This window comes from Amphiura filiformis, chromosome 3, assembly GCF_039555335.1.
Source record: "Amphiura filiformis chromosome 3, Afil_fr2py, whole genome shotgun sequence".
NCBI lineage: Eukaryota > Metazoa > Echinodermata > Ophiuroidea > Amphilepidida > Amphiuridae > Amphiura > Amphiura filiformis.
Genome location: NC_092630.1, coordinates 69,899,109 through 69,920,514, shown reverse-complemented (window position 1 = coordinate 69,920,514; position 21,406 = coordinate 69,899,109). Strand labels below are relative to the sequence as shown.

General features: G+C 36.1%; 2 protein-coding genes and 1 long non-coding RNA gene across 4 annotated transcripts in view; all 3 read left to right on the top strand.

Moving 5' to 3' along the window:
• The window catches only part of LOC140149042 (S-adenosylhomocysteine hydrolase-like protein 1), a 77,924-nt gene extending 76,492 nt beyond the window's left edge, over positions 1-1,432 (top strand). The window contains 1 exon segment of the mRNA XM_072171194.1: positions 1,308-1,432. Within this exon segment, the coding sequence (XP_072027295.1) occupies positions 1,308-1,432 (125 nt within the window).
• Positions 1,433-1,960: 528 nt separating this feature from the next.
• On the top strand, positions 1,961-8,043 carry LOC140149043 (uncharacterized). Of its 2 annotated transcripts, none has more exons than XR_011858552.1 (2): positions 1,961-2,013; positions 5,843-8,043. It is a non-coding gene; the product is annotated as an uncharacterized lncRNA (long non-coding RNA). The 2 variants fall into 2 exon arrangements; XR_011858551.1 differs by lacking the exon at positions 1,961-2,013 and adding an exon at positions 5,280-5,332.
• Positions 8,044-15,029: 6,986 nt separating this feature from the next.
• On the top strand, positions 15,030-20,575 carry LOC140147471 (uncharacterized). The gene is made up of 4 exons (XM_072169247.1): positions 15,030-15,660; positions 16,446-16,590; positions 19,847-19,975; positions 20,478-20,575. Exons 2-4 carry the CDS (start codon positions 16,482-16,484, stop codon positions 20,573-20,575), a joined length of 336 nt encoding a protein of 111 aa, XP_072025348.1. The 5' UTR covers positions 15,030-15,660; positions 16,446-16,481.
• Positions 20,576-21,406: the final 831 nt, after the last annotated feature.

Below are 21,406 nucleotides of genomic sequence, written 5' to 3'. Positions count from 1 at the left end.
AGACTAGAAAGTTATAACAACCTTGTTTGTGTGTTGCTCACAGAGGGCAAAAAAGTATACCTCCAGATTGCTTTGCCTTACCCGAGTTACCCCTGACAAACCTTGATAAAGTGCATGATGTTTGGGATAAATATGTAATATATTGTTGCGATAGTGTGTGCTAAGTGCTATATGCACATAGCAACTCTCAAGATTAAAGATGCCATTTATCATTTACACCTTTGCTGATAACTATGGGAGGTATGCTGTTTTGGTCCCCATGAATGACAATCCAATATGGTGCATTTACCATAGTGTCACACACGAGCCTATTTGGGAGTCCAGTCCAACCTGTTTGGTACAGTTAACCTTTTTGATTTGTAGCATACACAAAAGGAGTATGTCAACTTGGTAAAACCCAGCAAATTCAGAAGACTTTACACACTTAGTATAGAGCCATCTTATTGTGTCTGTCAAGCCTGTAAAAGTGAAAAAAATACCAACAAACTAATGATAGGCTGTAAAATGGCCTGAAGTTTCATCAAATTGACTGAGAATAGGTGTTGGTTGCCCAGGGTTCATCTAGAATCAAGATCAACCTTGAATGTTCAGGAATAGGCAAGCATTATTTCCTGTATTTAAATACACATGACACAAAGCTAAACTTGCGTGTGGGTATACATAGACTGCTCACTTCCTGAATTCCAAACTCTTGACACATACCAAAGTCAATGAACTTTATATGGGCACATATGGAGTGCAATAGAAGAATGGAAAAAATATTATAAATTATAAGAATGCAGTGAAAAATCTTTTATCTTAACCACAATGTCCAAGCTGCTTTTTGTGGAAGAAATGGAGGAAGAAAGAAGTTTTGAACCACCAACCCCTCTGGTGCCAACTACCACACCTTGTGTGACTGTCGCCTGGCCATTGCCAACGGTTTCATGCATATATGTAGTTTGGCATGATTACGCAATCGGATCATGTGGGATGCATGGTCTTACAGTTGCTTTGTGCTGTGTTGTTTTGTATGGTCTAGTAACATGAGGGTTAATGGAAATGTTTGTAAACATAAAATTTATAGCCACCAGTTATAGTTCATTAGCATTCATTAGCATTAGTTCATTAGCACCAAATTTCACTATATGGTGCACATATAGTGAAATTACTGTACATGGCATATTCTTATCACACCAACATGCCTGAAATGATCGTGTCAATGTCCTGTGATAGTGCTCAAATATGCATGTTTTGATAAAAGTATGTTGTTAGCTTAATGTTGATGTGATAGATTATCAACATTTCATGTCATTTTTTATTTTCAGATGAATATGTTGCAAGTCTTCATCTTCCTGCCTTTGATGCCCATCTGACTGAATTAAGTGATGAGCAAGCCAAATATCTGGGTCTTAATAAGGCTGGCCCATTCAAACCAAACTATTATAGGTAAGTCATGATGCCAAATATCTGGGTCTTAATAAGGCTGGCCCATTCAAACCAAACTATTATAGGTAAGTCATGATGCCAAATATCTGGGTCTTAATAAGGCTGGCCCATTCAAACCAAATTATTATAGGTAAGTCATGATGCCAAATATCTGGGTCTTAATAAGGCTGGCCCATTCAAACCAAATTATTATAGGTAAGTCATGATGCCAAATATCTGGGTCTTAATAAGGCTGGCCCATTCAAACCAAACTATTATAGGTAAGTCATGATGCCAAATATCTGGGTCTTAATAAGGCTGGCCCATTCAAACCAAACTATTATAGGTAAGTCATGATGCCAAATATCTGGGTCTTAATAAGGCTGGCCCATTCAAACCAAATTATTATAGGTAAGTCATGATGCCAAATATCTGGGTCTTAATAAGGCTGGCCCATTCAAACCAAACTATTATAGGTAAGTCATGATGCCAAATATCTGGGTCTTAATAAGGCTGGCCCATTCAAACCAAATTATTATAGGTAAGTCATGATGCCATATATCTGGGTCTTAATAAGGCTGGCCCATTCAAACCAAATTATTATAGGTAAGTCATGATGCCATATATCTGGGTCTTAATAAGGCTGGCCCATTCAAACCAAACTATTATAGGTAAGTCATGATGCCAAATATCTGGGTCTTAATAAGGCTGGCACATTCAAACCAAACTATTATAGGTAAGTCATGATGCCAAATATCTGGGTCTTAATAAGGCTGGCCCATTCAAACCAAACTATTATAGGTAAGTCATGATGCCAAATATCTGGGTCTTAATAAGGCTGGCCCATTCAAACCAAACTATTATAGGTAAGTCATGATGCCACATATCTGGGTCTTAATAAGGCTGGCCCGTTCAAACCAAACTATTATAGTTAAGTCATGATGCCATATATCTGGGTCTTAATAAGGCTGGCCCGTTCAAACCAAACTATTATAGTTAAGTCATGATGCCATATATCTAGGTCTTAATAAGGCTGGCCCATTCAAACCAAACTATTATAGGTAAGTCATGATGCCATATATCTAGGTCTTAATAAGGCTGGCCCATTCAAACCAAACTATTATAGGTAAGTCATGATGCCACATATCTGGGTCTTAATAAGGCTGGCCCATTCAAACCAAACGATTATAGGTAAGTCATGATGCCACATATCTGGGTCTTAATAAGGCTGGCCCATTCAAACCAAACGATTATAGGTAAGTCATGATGCCACATATCTGGGTCTTAATAAGGCTGGCCCATTCAAACCAAACTATTATAGGTAAGTCATGATGCCACATATCTGGGTCTTAATAAGGCTGGCCCATTCAAACCAAACTATTATAAGAAGTCATGATGCCACATATCTGGGTCTTAATAAGGCTGGTCCATTCAAACCAAACTATTATAGGTAAGTCATGATGCCACATATCTGGGTCTTAATAAGGCTGGCCCATTCAAACCAAACTATTATAGGTAAGTCATGATGCCAAATATCTGGGTCTTAATAAGGCTGGCCCATTCAAACCAAACTATTATAGGTAAGTCATGATGCCAAATATCTGGGTCTTAATAAGGCTGGCACATTCAAACCAAACTATTATAGGTAAGTCATGATGCCACATATCTGGGTCTTAATAAGGCTGGCCCATTCAAACCAAACTATTATAGGTAAGTCATGATGCCACATATCTGGGTCTTAATAAGGCTGGCCCATTCAAACCAAACGATTATAGGTAAGTCATGATGCCAAATATCTGGGTCTTAGTAAGGCTGGCCTATTCAAACCAAACTATTATAGGTAAGTCATGATGCCACATATCTGGGTCTTAATAAGGCTGGCCCATTCAAACCAAACTATTATAAGAAGTCATGATGCCACATATCTGGGTCTTAATAAGGCTGGTCCATTCAAACCAAACTATTATAGGTAAGTCATGATGCCACATATCTGGGTCTTAATAAGGCTGGTCCATTCAAACCAAACTATTATAGGTAAGTCATGATGCCACATATCTGGGTCTTAATAAGGCTGGCCCATTCAAACCAAACGATTATAGGTAAGTCATGATGCCACATACCTGGGTCTTAATAAGGCTGGCCCATTCAAACCAAACGATTATAGGTAAGTCATGATGCCAAATATCTGGGTCTTAATAAGGCTGGCCCATTCAAACCAAACGATTATAGGTAAGTCATGATACCACATATCTGGGTCTTAATAAGGCTGGCCCATTCAAACCAAACTATTATAGATAAGTCATGATGCCACATATCTGGGTCTTAATAAGGCTGGCCCATTCAAACCAAACTATTATAGGTAAGTCATGATGCCACATATCTGGGTCTTAATAAGGCTGGCCCATTCAAACCAAACTATTATAGGTAAGTCATGATGCCAAATATCTGAGTCTTAATAAGGCTGGCCCATTCAAACCAAACGATTATAGGTAAGTCATGATGCCATATATCTAGGTCTTAATAAGGCTGGCCCATTCAAACCAAACTATTATAGGTAAGTCATGATGCCATATATCTGGGTCTTAATAAGGCTGGCACATTCAAACCAAACTATTATAGGTAAGTCATGATGCCACATATCTGGGTCTTAATAAGGCTGGCCCATTCAAACCAAACTATTATAGGTAAGTCATGATGCCATATATCTGGGTCTTAATAAGGCTGGCCCATTCAAACCAAACTATTATAGTTAAGTCATGACTTAAGATGCCATATATCTGGGTCTTAATAAGGCTGGCACATTCAAACCAAACTATTATAGGTAAGTCATGATGCCAAATATCTGGGTCTTAATAAGGCTGGCACATTCAAACCAAACTATTATAGGTAAGTCATGATGCCACATATCTGGGTCTTAATAAGGCTGGCCCATTCAAACCAAACTATTATAGGTAAGTCATGATGCCACATATCTGGGTCTTAATAAGGCTGGCCCATTCAAACCAAACGATTATAGGTAAGTCATGATGCCAAATATCTGGGTCTTAGTAAGGCTGGCCTATTCAAACCAAACTATTATAGGTAAGTCATGATGCCACATATCTGGGTCTTAATAAGGCTGGCCCATTAAAACCAAACTATTATAAGAAGTCATGATGCCACATATCTGGGTCTTAATAAGGCTGGTCCATTCAAACCAAACTATTATAGGTAAGTCATGATGCCACATATCTGGGTCTTAATAAGGCTGGCCCATTCAAACCAAACTATTATAGGTAAGTCATGATGCCACATACCTGGGTCTTAATAAGGCTGGCCCATTCAAACCAAACGATTATAGGTAAGTCATGATGCCAAATATCTGGGTCTTAATAAGGCTGGCCCATTCAAACCAAACGATTATAGGTAAGTCATGATGCCAAATATCTGGGTCTTAATAAGGCTGGCCCATTCAAACCAAACTATTATAGATAAGTCATGATACCACATATCTGGGTCTTAATAAGGCTGGCCCATTCAAACCAAACTATTATAGGTAAGTCATGATGCCACATATCTGGGTCTTAATAAGGCTGGCCCATTCAAACCAAACTATTATAGGTAAGTCATGATGCCAAATATCTGAGTCTTAATAAGGCTGGCCCATTCAAACCAAACTATTATAGGTAAGTCATGATGCCATATATCTAGGTCTTAATAAGGCTGGCCCATTCAAACCAAACGATTATAGGTAAGTCATGATGCCACATATCTGGGTCTTAATAAGGCTGGCCCATTCAAACCAAACTATTATAGGTAAGTCATGATGCCATATATCTGGGTCTTAATAAGGCTGGCACATTCAAACCAAACTATTATAGGTAAGTCATGATGCCACATATCTGGGTCTTAATAAGGCTGGCCCATTCAAACCAAACTATTATAGGTAAGTCATGATGCCATATATCTGGGTCTTAATAAGGCTGGCCCATTCAAACCAAACTATTATAGTTAAGTCATGACTTAAGATGCCATATATCTGGGTCTTAATAAGGCTGGCTCATTCAAACTAAACTATTACAGGTATGGGGCTGTGCAATGATTATGAGCCCTGTGGGTGTTAAATTGGGAGGGGCAAGACTCTTTTGCCCAGCCAAAGGGAGAGGGGGAAGCAATTTGTTGGCACATATTCATGGTGTATGAAAACAGTGCTTAAACACTTAAATATGCACATTTTCCTGCTTGTGGCGCTCGCAATATATATCTAGACCATTTAAGGCTGGCCGAGGGGGGAAATGAATGGATGAGGCTATTAGAATAGTATCAGACTTGGTCATGGGAAAAACACTACTTTTCAATAATAATCATTAAATGTGAGGATTCACTTGTAGTATGAGGAATTGATGTTAATAATAAAATAATAATTTTCATTTTCTTTGTCATTATTTTATTCCAGGTATTAACGCAACAATAGCTGTGAGAGGAGTATGCAGCGATACTGAGATGGGTGTGTTGTAGTAGCTTCCCACATGGAGTAAAACAATCCAAAACACACTTAACTTATCAATTTCCCTAACCTGAGATATGGAAGAGTGACCTTTTACATTTGACCTTGCAAGCAATCCTGGTAGATGCCTTATCTGGCGTACATACATGTAGTAGGCAGATTTTATGATGATTTGAGATAAGCAGCATTATATATTAAGTATTCTTTTATAAAGTTGAAACCAATATCTTTGTGGTTTAACAGTACACTTATAGTGCTTATATTTGAGGTGTATAGTTGACCTTTGACCTATCATTGACCAGAGGTCCTGGCTGGTGAAGACTCATAACTTTGTGAAATAGAATCTAAGCCTGTAAGCCTAGGTTTCTGGCACCTCAATGAGGTCGCAGCCAAAGTGAACTAAAACAGGGTATAGGTACCAATATCAATAGGAGAAACTTTGATATAGGTAAGAAATCATGAAAGATTGCATAATTGTACTGAATAAACCATGTTGGAATAACAATCAGGGGAATGTTAGATTTACGCATAATGATAATGGCTACCTGCTTAAGTATTTCCACATATTTGTAAGCTCTGTATGGGTGTTAATCCAAGTTTAGTAAGCTCTGTATGGGCGTTAATCCAAGTTTAGTAAGCTCTGTATGGGTGTTAATCCAAGTTTAGTAATTCAAGTATGAAAGCACTCATAACTGTAACTATACTTTGTTTAACACATAATGTGTGACACTCATAACATGTTGGATTGATATAACCATATTTTGTTGCTGAAAGCATTGCTAATAGTTGCATGGTGACAGTGTTGGAATTCAGCATTTGTTTATGCGTAGCAAAATTTGCTTTCATTACTTTTCTCTTGGTACATTCACATACTTTAGTGTGCAAGTCAATGGCATAAAAATGCTACTCAACTCCAAAATTGTGTAGTAAATTGATCAAATTGTGTAGCATTTTGCTATGCGATACCAGCTACTTCCAACGCTGCATGGTGAGAGCTGTGGGACCATTCAGGATATCAGGAGGGCTATAAGAAAGCCTATAACCAATACTGTCAGAGTTAAGAAATATGTCATAAATGTACTGATGAAAGGTTAGCAGTTTTACTGTTGTGTAAATACAGAGCACAAGGTAATTTAATTAAATGCTTAGCTGAAAGTCAGAGATGTAACTTTTCTGGAGACGTGGCCTTAAAAAAATCTGAAAATGTAAAAAAAAAATACATATATTTTTTGCTTTTAAATTTCCAGAATTGAATGATGATATTTCAGCACAAAAGAGCGACTAAAAAATTTCCCTGGGTGAGTGCACATGGGTGAGCACACATGGGTGAGCGCACATTTTCAGGAAGTTGATCTGTTACCGATTTACATCTTTGGAAAGTATATAATTAGCGGATGAATTTATGGGTCAGACATACAATTACAATTTGATGTAATATTAAATTTAAACCATATTTGGAAAAGTAACCCAATGGCTTATTTAGTGGGTAGTCATTTACAAATGTTGATATGTAATTCCCTTGATCATCATGTTCAGTGCTGCAGAGGGTTGTTAGCTGCATAATTTGAAAGAGGGCTCAATTATGATATGAATATTAACAGTGAAGTTCTGTCTATTTGAACTGAAGTGAAATACTATTGTTTATGTACATTTTCAGGTGCAAATCAAATCCAAATGTGTGAAGAGAATGTTATAAACATTTCTAACTGCCAAACCTTGCTGTGATATTTTTAATGATACCAAGTTACATGAAGCTGTTCCTGTATGATAACATTTCTGATAGTATGTTGAAATTTGATATGAATAATAATGTGAAACAAGCATTGAAATCAATTTTTGCCATCTCAATTTAATCACTTATTTGATCTCTATTTCATTTAGTAAGAATGTTTATCAATCAATCTTTATTATGAATTATCACTTTTTTTCATTTATGAATTTAAACATTCTAAATGACTTAGGAGATATCGTGCTTGTAAAATTACATTTTATCAGACGTTGCAATCCCGATATATTTGTTATTTTTTTAAATTTGCCAAACAATACTTGGGAGTGGTAGAATGATTATTTGATTGTGTAAATTTTCTGTTTTACCCAAAGAGTTTAGACTAGAAAGTCTGGATTGTCACTTCTTGGAGCCAAAAGAATGTGCCTATGGATATTCTCACCAAGCACCTTGTGGCAATGTGGAGGTTAGGTTCATAAACAATGTTTTGATCAACCTTCAAGATGCCAATTATCATTTAATTTTGGGCCTTTGCCAGTAATCGCTACAGTTTCACTATTTTGGTCCCCAATGTGACAATCCAGTATGGCACATTTACCATAAGGTTTTGCATATTGCTTTCCCAGTCTAACCTGTTTGGTTTTACCTCAATAGAAACATTCCATCCCATGATATGCTCATATATTTCCTGCATGGAGTAGGATACACCTTGTTGATTGTTATTATTAACTGAGGTTTACCCATATGTCACTTGAATAGGAACTACAACTAAACATGTCATTTTTCACCCTGTGGATTTTTGGCCAATATCACACAGAATGTGAAGTATGTTGTAGTTCAATCGTAGTGTTATACATTATGGAACATAGGTTAAAGGTCAATTGAGTTAATCCCTTGAATAAATTCATCAGGTCTGTAAATTGTCCATGACATTGAGAATTTCATCTGAACAAGACCAGTCAAAACTTACATTTTTCTGGACGTTTCATCAACCCTCGGTTGACTTCATCTGCAGTGTTGCTGTTTTGAAGTGCTGTGTGATATTGGACCGGCAACTCTTGATGTTGGAGCAGCATCACCTCCTGTGTCAAAGTTCTTATGCAACACAGGATCATACAGATGTGAAAGTTGGTAGGCCCCCTCATCTCTGTTTAGGAGCTTGCCGCTGTTCCTCTGGATCCAGATTGCTTCCTTGATCCATCTTGTCTTGTTGTTTGTTTCCTTGTCTGTAAACACTGCTAATGAAGTCAACCGATGGTTGATAAAATGTCCAGAAAAACATGTAAGTTTTGACTGGTCTTGTTCAGATGAAATTCTCAATGTCATCAATTGAGCTAATTCTTGAAAATGGCTACAAAATATGAAATGGTGGGGCCATGAAATAAATATTATTTCCTTATTCTGTAAACACTACTTGTAGGCTGAAGTTCTAATATGTTATTGGGCATTCAATGCTGATGATATTTAGAAAGAGCAGGACTTTCAAACAGCCATCAAACAAACAAAACTTATATCTGGCAAATTTCATATGTAATAATAAGATGTCAAAGCTCAAAGTGAAAAAAAAGACATGAGCTTGATGTGTGCCAGGTTAGAGAAAGAGGTTGAGGCTAGAGAAAATGTAAAATTCATTAAACTTATTGATTGTACATTTATTGTTTACTACAAGGCATAAAAACTATTAGTTTGAGTGAAAACTATTGATTATTGCTAAAGTCAGTAGATGTTCAAAATGGAGAAAAAAGTAAACAATAAATGTACAAGTATTTGTCCCTGGTCCACTTGTCCAGTGGATACTCCATCCTCAGTGCATCAGGGACACACATGTTGCCATAGCATAATATAATGTTAAAATTACCTACTCACAGTTAGCTTTGTATATCAAGACAGGGATTATACAACTTGAGGAATAAAGTTGTCCAATCCCTGAATGAAGTCTTGACAATAGGCTAATTCTGTGTAGGCTTACATGAAGGATAGACCCACGATGATTGTAACCCATCAGTTTCAAATATTCATTTGAAAGACTGTGCCTTGTGATGGACCTGAAATCATCAAGTATTAGTTTCCAGTGAGTCATCAAGTAGTACCCAACTCGTTTAAGTTACATTGTGGTCAGTTTGTGTGGATTTTGATAGACATTAAAAACTCTGGGTACAAACCAAACATTGTAATACATGTTACTTATAGTGCTATAATTGGAAATAGGTATAAACTGCTGAAATCTGTTAAGGAAGATGGTGTAAAGTTTCTGTAAACTGCTTCTTTCTTTTGGTATCTAAAACACTACCTAAATATTTCTAAGTATACTTTTATGAAGGGTATTGTAATACAAATGGAGGGGTTCTGTGAGTTTGCTAATATCAGGATTAGTTTTGACTTCTTCAGGATGAAAGTAATAAGAGTAATACACCAGACAGCCAGTGGCTGGTGCTTTGCTGTGAGGCTAATCAAATTTAAACATTGCCAGACTGGTAGCAATAGCACTTCAGTATATAGATGAGTTGACTTCTGACGTCAATGCCTGGCAGTATGCGCACGCATCATCACAATTTCCATATTTTTTTGCCTGGCAGTATGCGGGCGCATCATATTTTGGTCAGGGCTCGTGTTTTTAAAACTCCCGCCACATCACAATAAGTTTGTTGAACAGTATAGTGGTTGCATGGGGTTCACTCAAGCATAAAGATATACCAGTCCCTTGCCTTTGTTGATAAACATTGAGGTCAACTCATCTATTGGGCAGGTAGTACAGTTTGTGTGAGGCTGGTAACTTTAATTGGTTATACAGCCAATTGGTGAAAGCCCTGAAGAGTTGAGGTACACCCTCGGTAGTACTAGAGGGTGGTCTACATATGTATGCCCAATAGTTTTATTCAGAAGAAGTCAAAGCTAATGAAAACAAAAGGTTGACATTTTTATACTTGTCTAAGAGCAAACCTGTTGAAAACAATTTATTACACCAAAATGTATCGCAGTAAAAATTGAGAACTGTGCTTGAAAACGGGGAGTTGTGTGTGGTAGACATGCATTGAATATCTCATGCGTAAGTATATTATACTGTATAATCTCTGTATTACAGAACATTGTTGCATGACATACTTGAATGCTTCTATACAATAGTATAGAACATTATGTACAAGAATGAGATCTATTAAATGAATAACTGGAATGAAATTCTTGGTTTGGGTGCAAGGTTTTGTTTGTCATGTTTGTGTGAATAATTGATGTTTGTATAGTAGGGGTTACTTCAATTGGGGACCTTGGATTGCCTAAGATTGCCCATCTATATCATAAAGCATTACAAAAAAAGGTACCTTATATCAGCAGCTCACATCTGTTACACTGCAACAGGGTCTTCAATTTATTAGCAATAATCAACCCAGAATAATATTACTTTGCACTACAAACTGCTTACACAAAATGTTCTGTAAACGAGTACAAGTTGTAATATGCGACTGTATGTTAATATAGTGAGTATTTTGCACAAATAGCAATGTGGTGTATCTCTTAGCACAGACAATAATTGTGTAATCAACTTAAGGTGGTACTATACCCCCTGATAAATTCTGTGACTAATTTTGCATTTTTCTCAAAAAATAACTAAACAGTGGTAACAAAAGTTATGCATATTATAGGGGCAAGGAATCCAAGAATTATTATTACTTTACTGAAATTTCAGGGATTCAAGACAAGTGGTTCATTTATATATGTTAAGAATATGATGCATACTAGTGGTACCTCTTTTCTTATCATTAATAATGTACCGCTTGTCTTGAGTCACTGAAATTCCAGTATAGTAACTGGATTCCTTGCCCCTATAATATACATAACTTCTGTTACTAGTGTGTTATTATTTTTGGGAAAATGTATAAATATTCACACATTTATCAAGGGGTGTAGTACCAACTTAACTTACCATTTTTTACCTAATTAGCACCCAGGGCACTTAAGTTAGTAACTCTCAGAAGCTAGCTCATTAAAATGATGAAATTAACTCTTTTAAATAAAGCCAAAGAATATCAAAACTAGCGACAGCCAAGACAAAAGCAAAGGTTTGGTAGTGCTACCATACTGAAGGTTTATCTGAACGGGTGTCAAAAAAAAAAAAAAAGCATGGTTTTTCAACATCACTAAAACCGTATTCCACCATCCGCAAAGCCCTTGTACACCCGAAGGATAATCGAGACCCACTCCAGACAGCTGAAGCAGTGTTTGAAATTCCATGCAAGAGCTGTCCAAAAACTTATATAGGGAAAACCGGCCGCTTATTGTCTACTAGATTAAAAGAACACAAGACTGAATCAGAAAAAGCTAGTCAGATGACCTTCATGAGAGTGAAGAGAAAAGCATCTACTTCAGAAACATAAATCGGCCATAGCAGAACATACAGCAACTAACAAAACAACTCACTGGCTCAAAGAGGCCATCTGGATAAGGAGTAGTGGCAACACCACAATGAACAAAGACGAGGGGGTGTACAGACTTTATTGAATCTACGATCAGATCATCAATCAGCAACCATTACATGTGACGTCATCAAGATCAGTCATAAAGATTGCCGATAGCACTCAGCGACTGAAACAGCCTACCTGTCGCAATCCTGTAGCTCCATGACCATCATGATGTTCAGGAAGTGTTTAAAAACGCATTTGTTCCTGTCCGTGTGATTCCACCTTCTTGGCCCATCTTATCTCATTCCGTGCCACTGCATTATCTTTGGGCCTTTTGAGTGTATTTTATGTGTGTTATTTATATTTTCTTGCTTGTAGATTATTGTGTGCTTTTGCATGTATTTTATACTTCTATTTTATGCATTTACTTAAATGCATGTATTTTATATTTGTAGATTATTGTGTACTCATGAAAAAATTTCATTAGTCGGTACTTTTTAGCTTGTATAGTGCTTTGTTCTTTTTTAGCTAAGGTGCTCAATAAATGTCTGCAATAATAATAATAAATAAAAGTCAAAATTGGGAAAAAATTTTCAGTGCAAATCATGTATCTCTGCCCATAGGAAAAAAAATAGCCAATAGCCAATTGCGCGGAAAAAAAGGTTTCGCGCAAATAACTTGTCCCTGCTCATAATCCTAAGCCAAAAAGGTTTACATGGTAATTTTATTTTAGACGCTTGATAGAATTTAGTTGTACAGGTGAATTGGAAAGGAGCACTTTGACAGGTGCCACTTTATAAATTCTACAGGGATAGCTTATTATATTAGGGGAGTGGCCTGATTAGGTCAAATATATGTACAATTCATATTTAGTTTGTATGCATAAGTCCGATGGTAAACAGGATGTTTTTTTACCTTGCATAGAGGCCTGTCATCCAAACATTCGTATTCCAAGTTTTCAGTTTAATAGCTCCAGCAGTTTGGATTCTAGATGCAAAATTGTGTATCAATGTGGCCAATAGAACAGACATTTGGGCCACCAAACTGCCAAGTTTGTGTTAGCTCTATTCTATTATCCCCATCAATTGTGTGCCATATGGCACGAAATGGCTTAAAATTCATGAAAAAAAATATTTACACAAATTAGGTCTTATCTTTTGAACAGTTTTGATAATTTATCACTTATCTATCAACAAAAAACATTTTCCTAATATAACTACCATTTACACATCATAAAATGATTTAAAATGTTGGACACTTGTATATTTTAACAATTTTTAGGCCAAATTTTGCCCTAAATATAGTTCAAAATGTGTTTTATGTAAAAGTCCGCTACTCAGATTTTTTTTTTTTGACTAGCAGGTTTTCTGGCTTGCTTGCTTTATCCGTTACCAGAAGACCTGCTACCCAGAATGCCCACTATTCAGAATTCTGACTAGTGGGCTGTTTTAATCATTTGAAAGAACTGAGTTAGCCCTAAGCCTAACCCTAGCACTAACCCCTATTCTAACCCTAAGAACTGGGTTTTCTGAGTGGCAGGTTGTCTGATTGGCAGGTTGTCTGAATAGAGGGTGTGATTCTGCAAAGGAAAATATTTTCTGAGTAGCAGGCCTTCTGATTAACAGCTTTTCTGATTAGCGGGTCTTCTGGTTAGTGGGTCATTTTACAAGCCTGCTATTCAGAATTCTGAATAGGGGACCTAAGCTTCTGTGTGACGGGTTTTCTGAATAGTGAGCCTTCTAACTGGTCTTCTGATTGACGGTTGCCCCTCCCCCATTAAGATCAATCACGCTAATCAATTGGGTGGAAGGTGATTTCCATTAGAATGCAGAAAGGAAAAAACTTCACAAAAAGTTCACAAAATGTCTAGATGCTTTTAGAAGGGTTTAATTAGTTTTTGTAAGGTATCGGCAAATTGGTTGTGTCAAAAGGTTGCAGAGAAGTAGTTCTGGAAGAATATAACAGTCAATGATGGCCAACATCTTGCAAGGGTTGGGAGACTCAAAATTTTAGTTGCAATATAAGGTCATGTGGTTGCTCGTAAGGGCATAATGACATTTAAACACGTAATGAACATGGCATGATTCAAGGTCATTTGTGTCTAATGGATTAGCCACATGACCTTTCTTTCTTCTTCCCAGATCTTGAAAGTACTTTGTCCTCTAAAGCTGTTGATTTCTTCCCGACATGTTCCTGAATCATTCTCCCACCACCATACATTGCAGAAATCAGTAAACCATTTTGGTGATCATTTTGAAGGTACCTGGACATTTTGTCAACTAAAGTTTCTTCATCTCTGCATTCAAACTGCTTGTCAATAATGACTGAAGTATAAATAGAGATAATGGTCTCACTGTGTATTTCATAGGCTCTAGCCCCCTCTTATTAGCACCTTCTAATAATCTTTTCAACCAACGTCTGTTTAATTATGCACCTCTTCCGTTTCCAATTAAGCCACAGAAAGGAGTTTTAGAAGCTCCAGAATTTGTTGTGCAGTTCCTATTTCTTTATCATGTCATCAAAGTTCATGCAGAGGTCAAAAATCAAACTTGCTTAAACATTGTACAAATCATCACAATAACCTAGGATGCCCATATAACAAATATTACAACTACTGCAGCTTAATGCTGAGATGATCATGATGTGATTTTACTAGCATTTGTTACACTTTTAATGCAACACACATATGCACTCAGTAAAGGGGTGCTTACACAGATGCAAGTTAGAAAGGTTCACAGGAGGTCCTTACTAGGGTATGGGTGCTAATATTTAGGTTGAATATTGTATTTCATTTATTTTGTGCTGGGTATAGAAAAATATTTTTCTCAAATTAAAGCTAACCATTTAAGGAAGTGACCCATGAAGGGAGCTGGTGTATATTTTTGAATGAAAATGGATAATTTACTGTGCTCATATTCTGAAAATTTAGAATTTTTGTCACCCTGAACAAAATAATTAAAAACTCTTAGTGCCACACATCTTAAATCAATTTACTTCTGCCAATAATGGCCTGGTACTAAAATGAACCATAATATGTTAATGCACGATGCTTAATGGTGCTTAAAGATATATCTTAATTAATTAATAACATTTTTGTATTGTGGGTAATTCCACTCAATGTTTGACAACAATTGAAGGTTGATTGCACTCAGACATAGTAAGACACATCCCAACACTTTATCACTTAGCTGTTTGGATCCAGTCAGGGCATGGATCCAGTAGCATCACAATTTCAGCATATGATAACATTCAATGTCATGTCTGCACTGATCAAATTATACAGAGTTGGGTGTGGACGGTGTGCACAGCTAAGATAAGTCTAAATAATTTGACTGTAGTTGGCAAACACTACTGATCTATCTTCAGTAGCTCTTTCAACATAAAAAGTGGGTAATTGTGAATCCAACGGACGAGGACACAAAACACATCAAGGATCAATATATGATAAAAGAGGATACCTTGAATATGAACAACAGGAAAGAAAAAGAGCCAGGTACACCAACTTGATTTGGGGAAACAAGTAAAATACAGACAAGAGTGCAATTTTGTGTTTGTAGATTTTCAGGATTGTTAGCACTAGATATTTTGTTGCAACTGCACGATTGCGAAGATTGTTGAATGGTATCTACGATAAAAGCAGTTTGAAGGTAGGTCTTTGTGTAAAATTTAATTATATTGATACACTTGGCCATCTTAAGTAAATAATGCTACGAAACTTATAATAATGAAGAACAAGTTTGAATTTGTAACAAACAAAATGGTAAAATAAAACAAAGCAAGATAATAGGTTGAACACTAGGTTTCATTATCATTGAGGTATAGGACTTTTGTTTTTGTTTTGAGAAGAGCAGGTAGGTCAACTACTTGATTATAATTCTACATGTTCATACTACATACTCTGAAAATTTCAGAAAATAGTAATGGTCATTTTTTTTAAATAGCCTTTTCCTTACTAAAACTGGAGGTTATGGTGCTCTCAATGGTCACACTCCTCAACGGTCACACTCTTCATATATGTTAAGACCAGTTATATAGAACAACAACCCTAAAATAAAAAACACCCAATTCTTGTTTGCCCAAATTTTGCATATGCCATAGATTTAACATCTGGAATTAATTTATGTGGTGTCGTTGCTGCTCTTCTAAATTCATTTCTAATATGTTTGCCCCAGACCAAGGTGAGAACAGAGAGTAAAGATATTGCAGCATCCAAATGTGTTGCCATGGTTACTGCTGTCCTTCACATTATTAATAGATGTGTGTGTTCCATCCGTGGATGCCGTCAAATATATATGCTGTACCTGTTTGTAACATTTTCCCCATTTTGCTAAATCATTTAATATTCTCCTTGACTATGTAAAATTTTCATCTGTATATTTTGCTACATATGTTTGTACTTATTTTGAATAATAATGGTAGCATTACTTTACAGATAGTTACATATAACAAGGGACAGAAGTGTAGTACAATGAGACTATATCATCTATTTGAAATCTTCAATATGACATTTTATGAGGCATCCAGCATGGTATGTTGGTTTGCTATACTCCTTGGATTACCAATCACAATTCAAACATGTAAGTATTGCATAACAATGCTTATAGACGAATCCAATTTCACGCACATGATTCCTGCTCCTGAATGGCAGCCATTAGCCGTGACGGGTACCCAACTATCCCACCTAAAATGTGGGATGATGCGGCCTTGAAGGGTATTATAAACTTATTATATCACCCGTGTAACACGTAGACAAAAGAATGATGACAGTTTACAACACAAAAGAATCTAACATCAAATTTTAAGCGTGTTTAATCCACCCAATTGGGTACTCACAACACAAAGAACCTTTTCTACTTTATTTAACCTGTTTGGTGCATGCGGGTACCCAAATATGGCCGAACAAATCCTGACCATGACTTGGCTCATTGGATTCGTCTATACGCTGGCGAAGTTACGTAATAATCGGATTAACTACCATAGCAATAGGTGAAAACAATTTTTGAATATACCGCGCTGCACTGATATGTTCACGCGGTACCTCTGCATTGAACCATATCATGCATGTTGATCACTTGCACCTGTAAGATAAGTATCTTTGAAAAGACCAGTATTGTATTCAATCTATGATTATAGACATACACAGGTGATGAGTGCAACCTGCTTGTAGTGCGGCGTGGTATATTCAAAATTGTTTTCACCTATTGCTATGGTAGTTAATCAGATTTATTATGTAACTTCGCCAGCGTATAGGGTATGTTTTCTCACAATTCTTATTTGCTATGCTTTCTCACAATAACAGTTAAAGCCATATTATAACATTTCTGTAAAAATAGATTAGTATTTATTTTCCATAAAATGTTAGCTTTTACTGTCAGATATGTCCCCTTTTAATTTTGAGCCGAACAAGTGAGGCAAAACATAGAAAATTGGAATTTAATACTAGCGCCAATACATGTTACTCCCGCAGTTGTAATACTGTATGATCCTCTGGGGTGTGTGACATATGTGTATCCCACATGCTGTGTACGTACTGTGCATACGTGTTCAACTAATATTTCCTTCGTAATAATAAAACGACGGTTGCGGCGTTTTATTCAAAATCTCGGATTTTGACAAAACTACAGCATCTAAAGTCTTGATTTTTGCAGAATATCTTTATTGACTAAAGTACATTACAATCGTGTAAAAACCAGAATTTAACATTTTTTGAGGGCGTTCTCAGCTAATGTTATAATATGGCTTTAACTAAATTCACAGATCACTGAATAGATTCATCAGGTTTGTAGATATACATTAAGGAAAATTTTCATTGAAACAAAACCAAATAATTTACTCAATTTAATAAATTCACAGACTTGCCACAAGTGTAAGCATTAAATGTGCATAGTAAAATAACTTTAACTTCACTCTTTTTCAATTTTCTTCATTCATTCTGGGTTGATTATAAAAAAAAAACACCTTAAAAATTGAGGCATCCATGTTTTCTGGATAGTGTTATTATGTACCGATCAAATATAGCCAAAATAATTATAAAGAATGTAGGCCTTATCAGTTAGAGTGTGTTAAGGGTAAAGCCACAATTTTTCCGTGTTACAAAATTTAAATTCCGTGTTACAAATTGGACGATTCTGTGATTTTCTGTGTTACATTATAAAGCACTGTACCTTATGTAGTCTCCCCTCAACATCCCCATTAAAATTAAGCATCATCAATTGTCCTGTGTGTACTTCCGATAGTAGGCCTATAGAATAAATGCTAGAATGGATTGTTTAATGGTCGATTACTGCTAAATTATCACTTTTCTTTGTTTTCTTTTGCAAATCAACACAAAAGTTAGACATTTTACACAGTTTTTCACTATTTTGTGGCATTTTCAAATTTGTGTGAGCAAACCCAGAATTCCGTGAATTTTTCTGTTTTTCCGTATCACGGAGAAATCGTGGCTTTAGTTAAGGGTATCTATAGGTAGTTAGCTGTTATTGTCCACAGTTGGGAAGTGGAAACTCCCAAGTGTGCATCACTGATGTCCACGGATGACAAAGATAACATGTTTGTGTTTATAGGGTGATGCATGTGGATGTGATTGTAACACCTTCGAATGGTGGATGTTAGTATGATATTTTACATTCCAGGGGCCAAGAAACTGGGGACCGTTTCTGCATTCTAAATATGTGCAATAGGCTGAAAATAACCTAAAATGTATTTGAGAACATGTCCCCCAATTAGTGACAACAAAAAATCAGTCCCTGGTTGATGGGTTTATGCCATAAATACTTTTGTATAAATTTGGTTAAACAGTGAAAGCCATAAAGTAATGTTCCAGTATATATATTATTATTATTGTTCATTAATTGTCCCCATTCTGAGGTAATTGTAAGTAGAGCGTGTTTGCGTGCTGTTTGTATGCTATTTGTGTTGATGAAGTATTAAATGTTGACAAAGTAGGTGTGTGTAATAGATTGGGAGCCAAAATGTTGGGAAATAAGGGAAATAATCAGGTATTACAATTATTGTACAAAATAACATTTGTATTTTTGAGGCAAATGGTTATTGTACCACATTTGTCCAATATCGCACAGTCTGACTTCTGTGGAATTGCTTATTTCGCCTTCTTAACATATTGCAATGACATCAGCCACATTTATTTATTGATTTGGCATGTACTGTTTCCCTTCTTCTGAAAATTCAGTTTATTATTCCCACAATATTCTATTCAACTTTCAAATACACGATTGGGTTTTCATATCAAAAGGCAAATAAACACATACAAGGATGAAATTCCATAAATGGAGACTGTGAAGGTCAAGGTGGAAAATGAAAATACCATGTGATGAAATTAAAAGCTCATAACCTGCTGCAATTCTGGGGTATTCAAGGAATATATTGTTTATTTATAGTAAAAGAAGGATGAATTCATTTCTTAAGGGTGTGAAAACTCAAAACTCAAAACTGAGCATTTGTTTTTAAAAAAAGTCTGGTGCAGGAAAACAGGTAGAGCAATTATATAGTCCGTATACCTTCCTCGGGTCAATAAAGTAAAATCAATTTTTTTTTTCTTTTTCAAAAACTGTCAATTTTGTAGGTATCTGTTATGCTAGTTGGATTCCTTGCATCATTTCCTTTCTGAGAATGTATGCTTTTATATACTTTTTTTATATACATAAATAAAAAAACAATATCTCAATTACTGATTTGAAAAGGTATACAGACTATACCTGTGAACTTAATGTACCAAAAAAAAATATTTTGGACAGACATCATGTTGTTTTTGGTAGGTCTCAAATTTGAAAATATATGTTAACCAAAACTATTTATTTGTATATCATTTGACAGCTTGTGATTCTAACCCATGCCTACATGGAGGAGAGTGTCTCCCAAACCAACAGAACCAAACACAGTTTACTTGCCAGTGTAAGGGACAATGGACAGGAGAACTATGCAATGATAAAGATGGTGATAAAGGTAGGTGCAATGTATAATGAGACAATCAAGTGTGTGGAAGGGGGAGGGGGTAATGGGTTAAACTATCATAAAAATAATCTGTATACATCTCAGTTAACCAGTGAAAGTCAGACAATGCCCCATTTTGCATAGCCTATTCAGAGTCCCCATTTTGAAACTATTGTGTGCTATTCACACAGTATTCTATGGAACCTACAAACATACCGGGATGTGATGAAATTACAAATTGGTTCATCCTGCTATTAACTTATGCCCCCAGCATGCTTTCCTGCCGCTTGCCGCTGCAAGCGGCAGGGCGTTTCAACCAATGACAAGCCTTGATTGTGTTTGTTTGTCTGCAATGCGCGCAGGCGCCACGCCAGCTCAGCGGCAAGCTGCAGGGTAGTATGAAACCAGCTTTAATGTGCCAAAAACATTTATAATTTAGACTGTTGTTCCTTTTTGGTCTTGAAATTGAAAATCTATGTACACCAGAACTATTTATTTGTATGTTATTTGACAGGTCCATGTGATTCTAACCCATGCCTACATGGAGGAGAGTGTCCCGGGAGAGTGTCTCCCAAATCAGCAGAACCAAACACAGTTTACTTGCCAGTGTAAGGGACAATGGACAGGAGAACTATGTAATGATAAAGATGATGATAAAGGTACAGGTGCAATAGATTAACCTATATCTCTAGCAGGATTTGGAATAATTATGGAATACCCCACACCAGTTTTTTAATCCGTAATAATCAAATATCCCAAATATATATTTCTGCACATCTAATTACGCAGACACCCAGCACAGAATAATCAACAGAAATCCTGAAAATATTCTTCCATTTTGGCCCAGCAAAACACCAAGCACGATTGTGTTTATTGAGTTTCATTTCTAATCCTTTCACTAGGTTAGTCAACATAAGGATTCAGCAGCAAGTATATACTGAAAAATAGCATATTTTGTACACCTTAAATAAATCAAATTTTGGTCATGTTTTCATCATAAAGTTATAAACTGATCCAAAATCACAGATAATTGCCATCATGGAGCAATTAACAAAAATCCTAATAGCAAGGAATGTGCTGCAATATTTTTTCCAAAAAATAGGTAATCATGTGACATCATTGGGCTATTCCAGCTGAAATCTTTACACTGCATGTGGAAGGCATGTATATGTGTTGAAGACACTGCAAGGGACAGTGGTGGACAGGACAAATGTGTGAAATATGCACAGGTATAACGGAAGACTGTATACGCTAAGGGTGTTTATGGTTTCTTTAAGACTTTTTAAATACAGCTAGGCATTTCATTTTTCATTTTCAGTACTAAGGTCAGTTTCACTGGCCTAACACATGAACACTAAAGTAAACACAAACAGTAAACACATTAGATAAAAATATAGGGTTTTTGGTTGTGAATTAAACATTTATTGTCAGTTTATGACCATG

Coding starts and splice junctions, on each gene's coding strand:
- LOC140147471 (XM_072169247.1), top strand. CDS start 16,482: ATGAGACTATATCATCTATTTGAAATCTTCAATATGACATTTTATGAG. Junction 16,591..19,846: donor ACCAATCACAATTCAAACAT/GTAAGTATTGCA, acceptor ATCATTTGACAG/CTTGTGATTCTAACCCATGC. Junction 19,976..20,477: donor TGATAAAGATGGTGATAAAG/GTAGGTGCAATG, acceptor GTTATTTGACAG/GTCCATGTGATTCTAACCCA.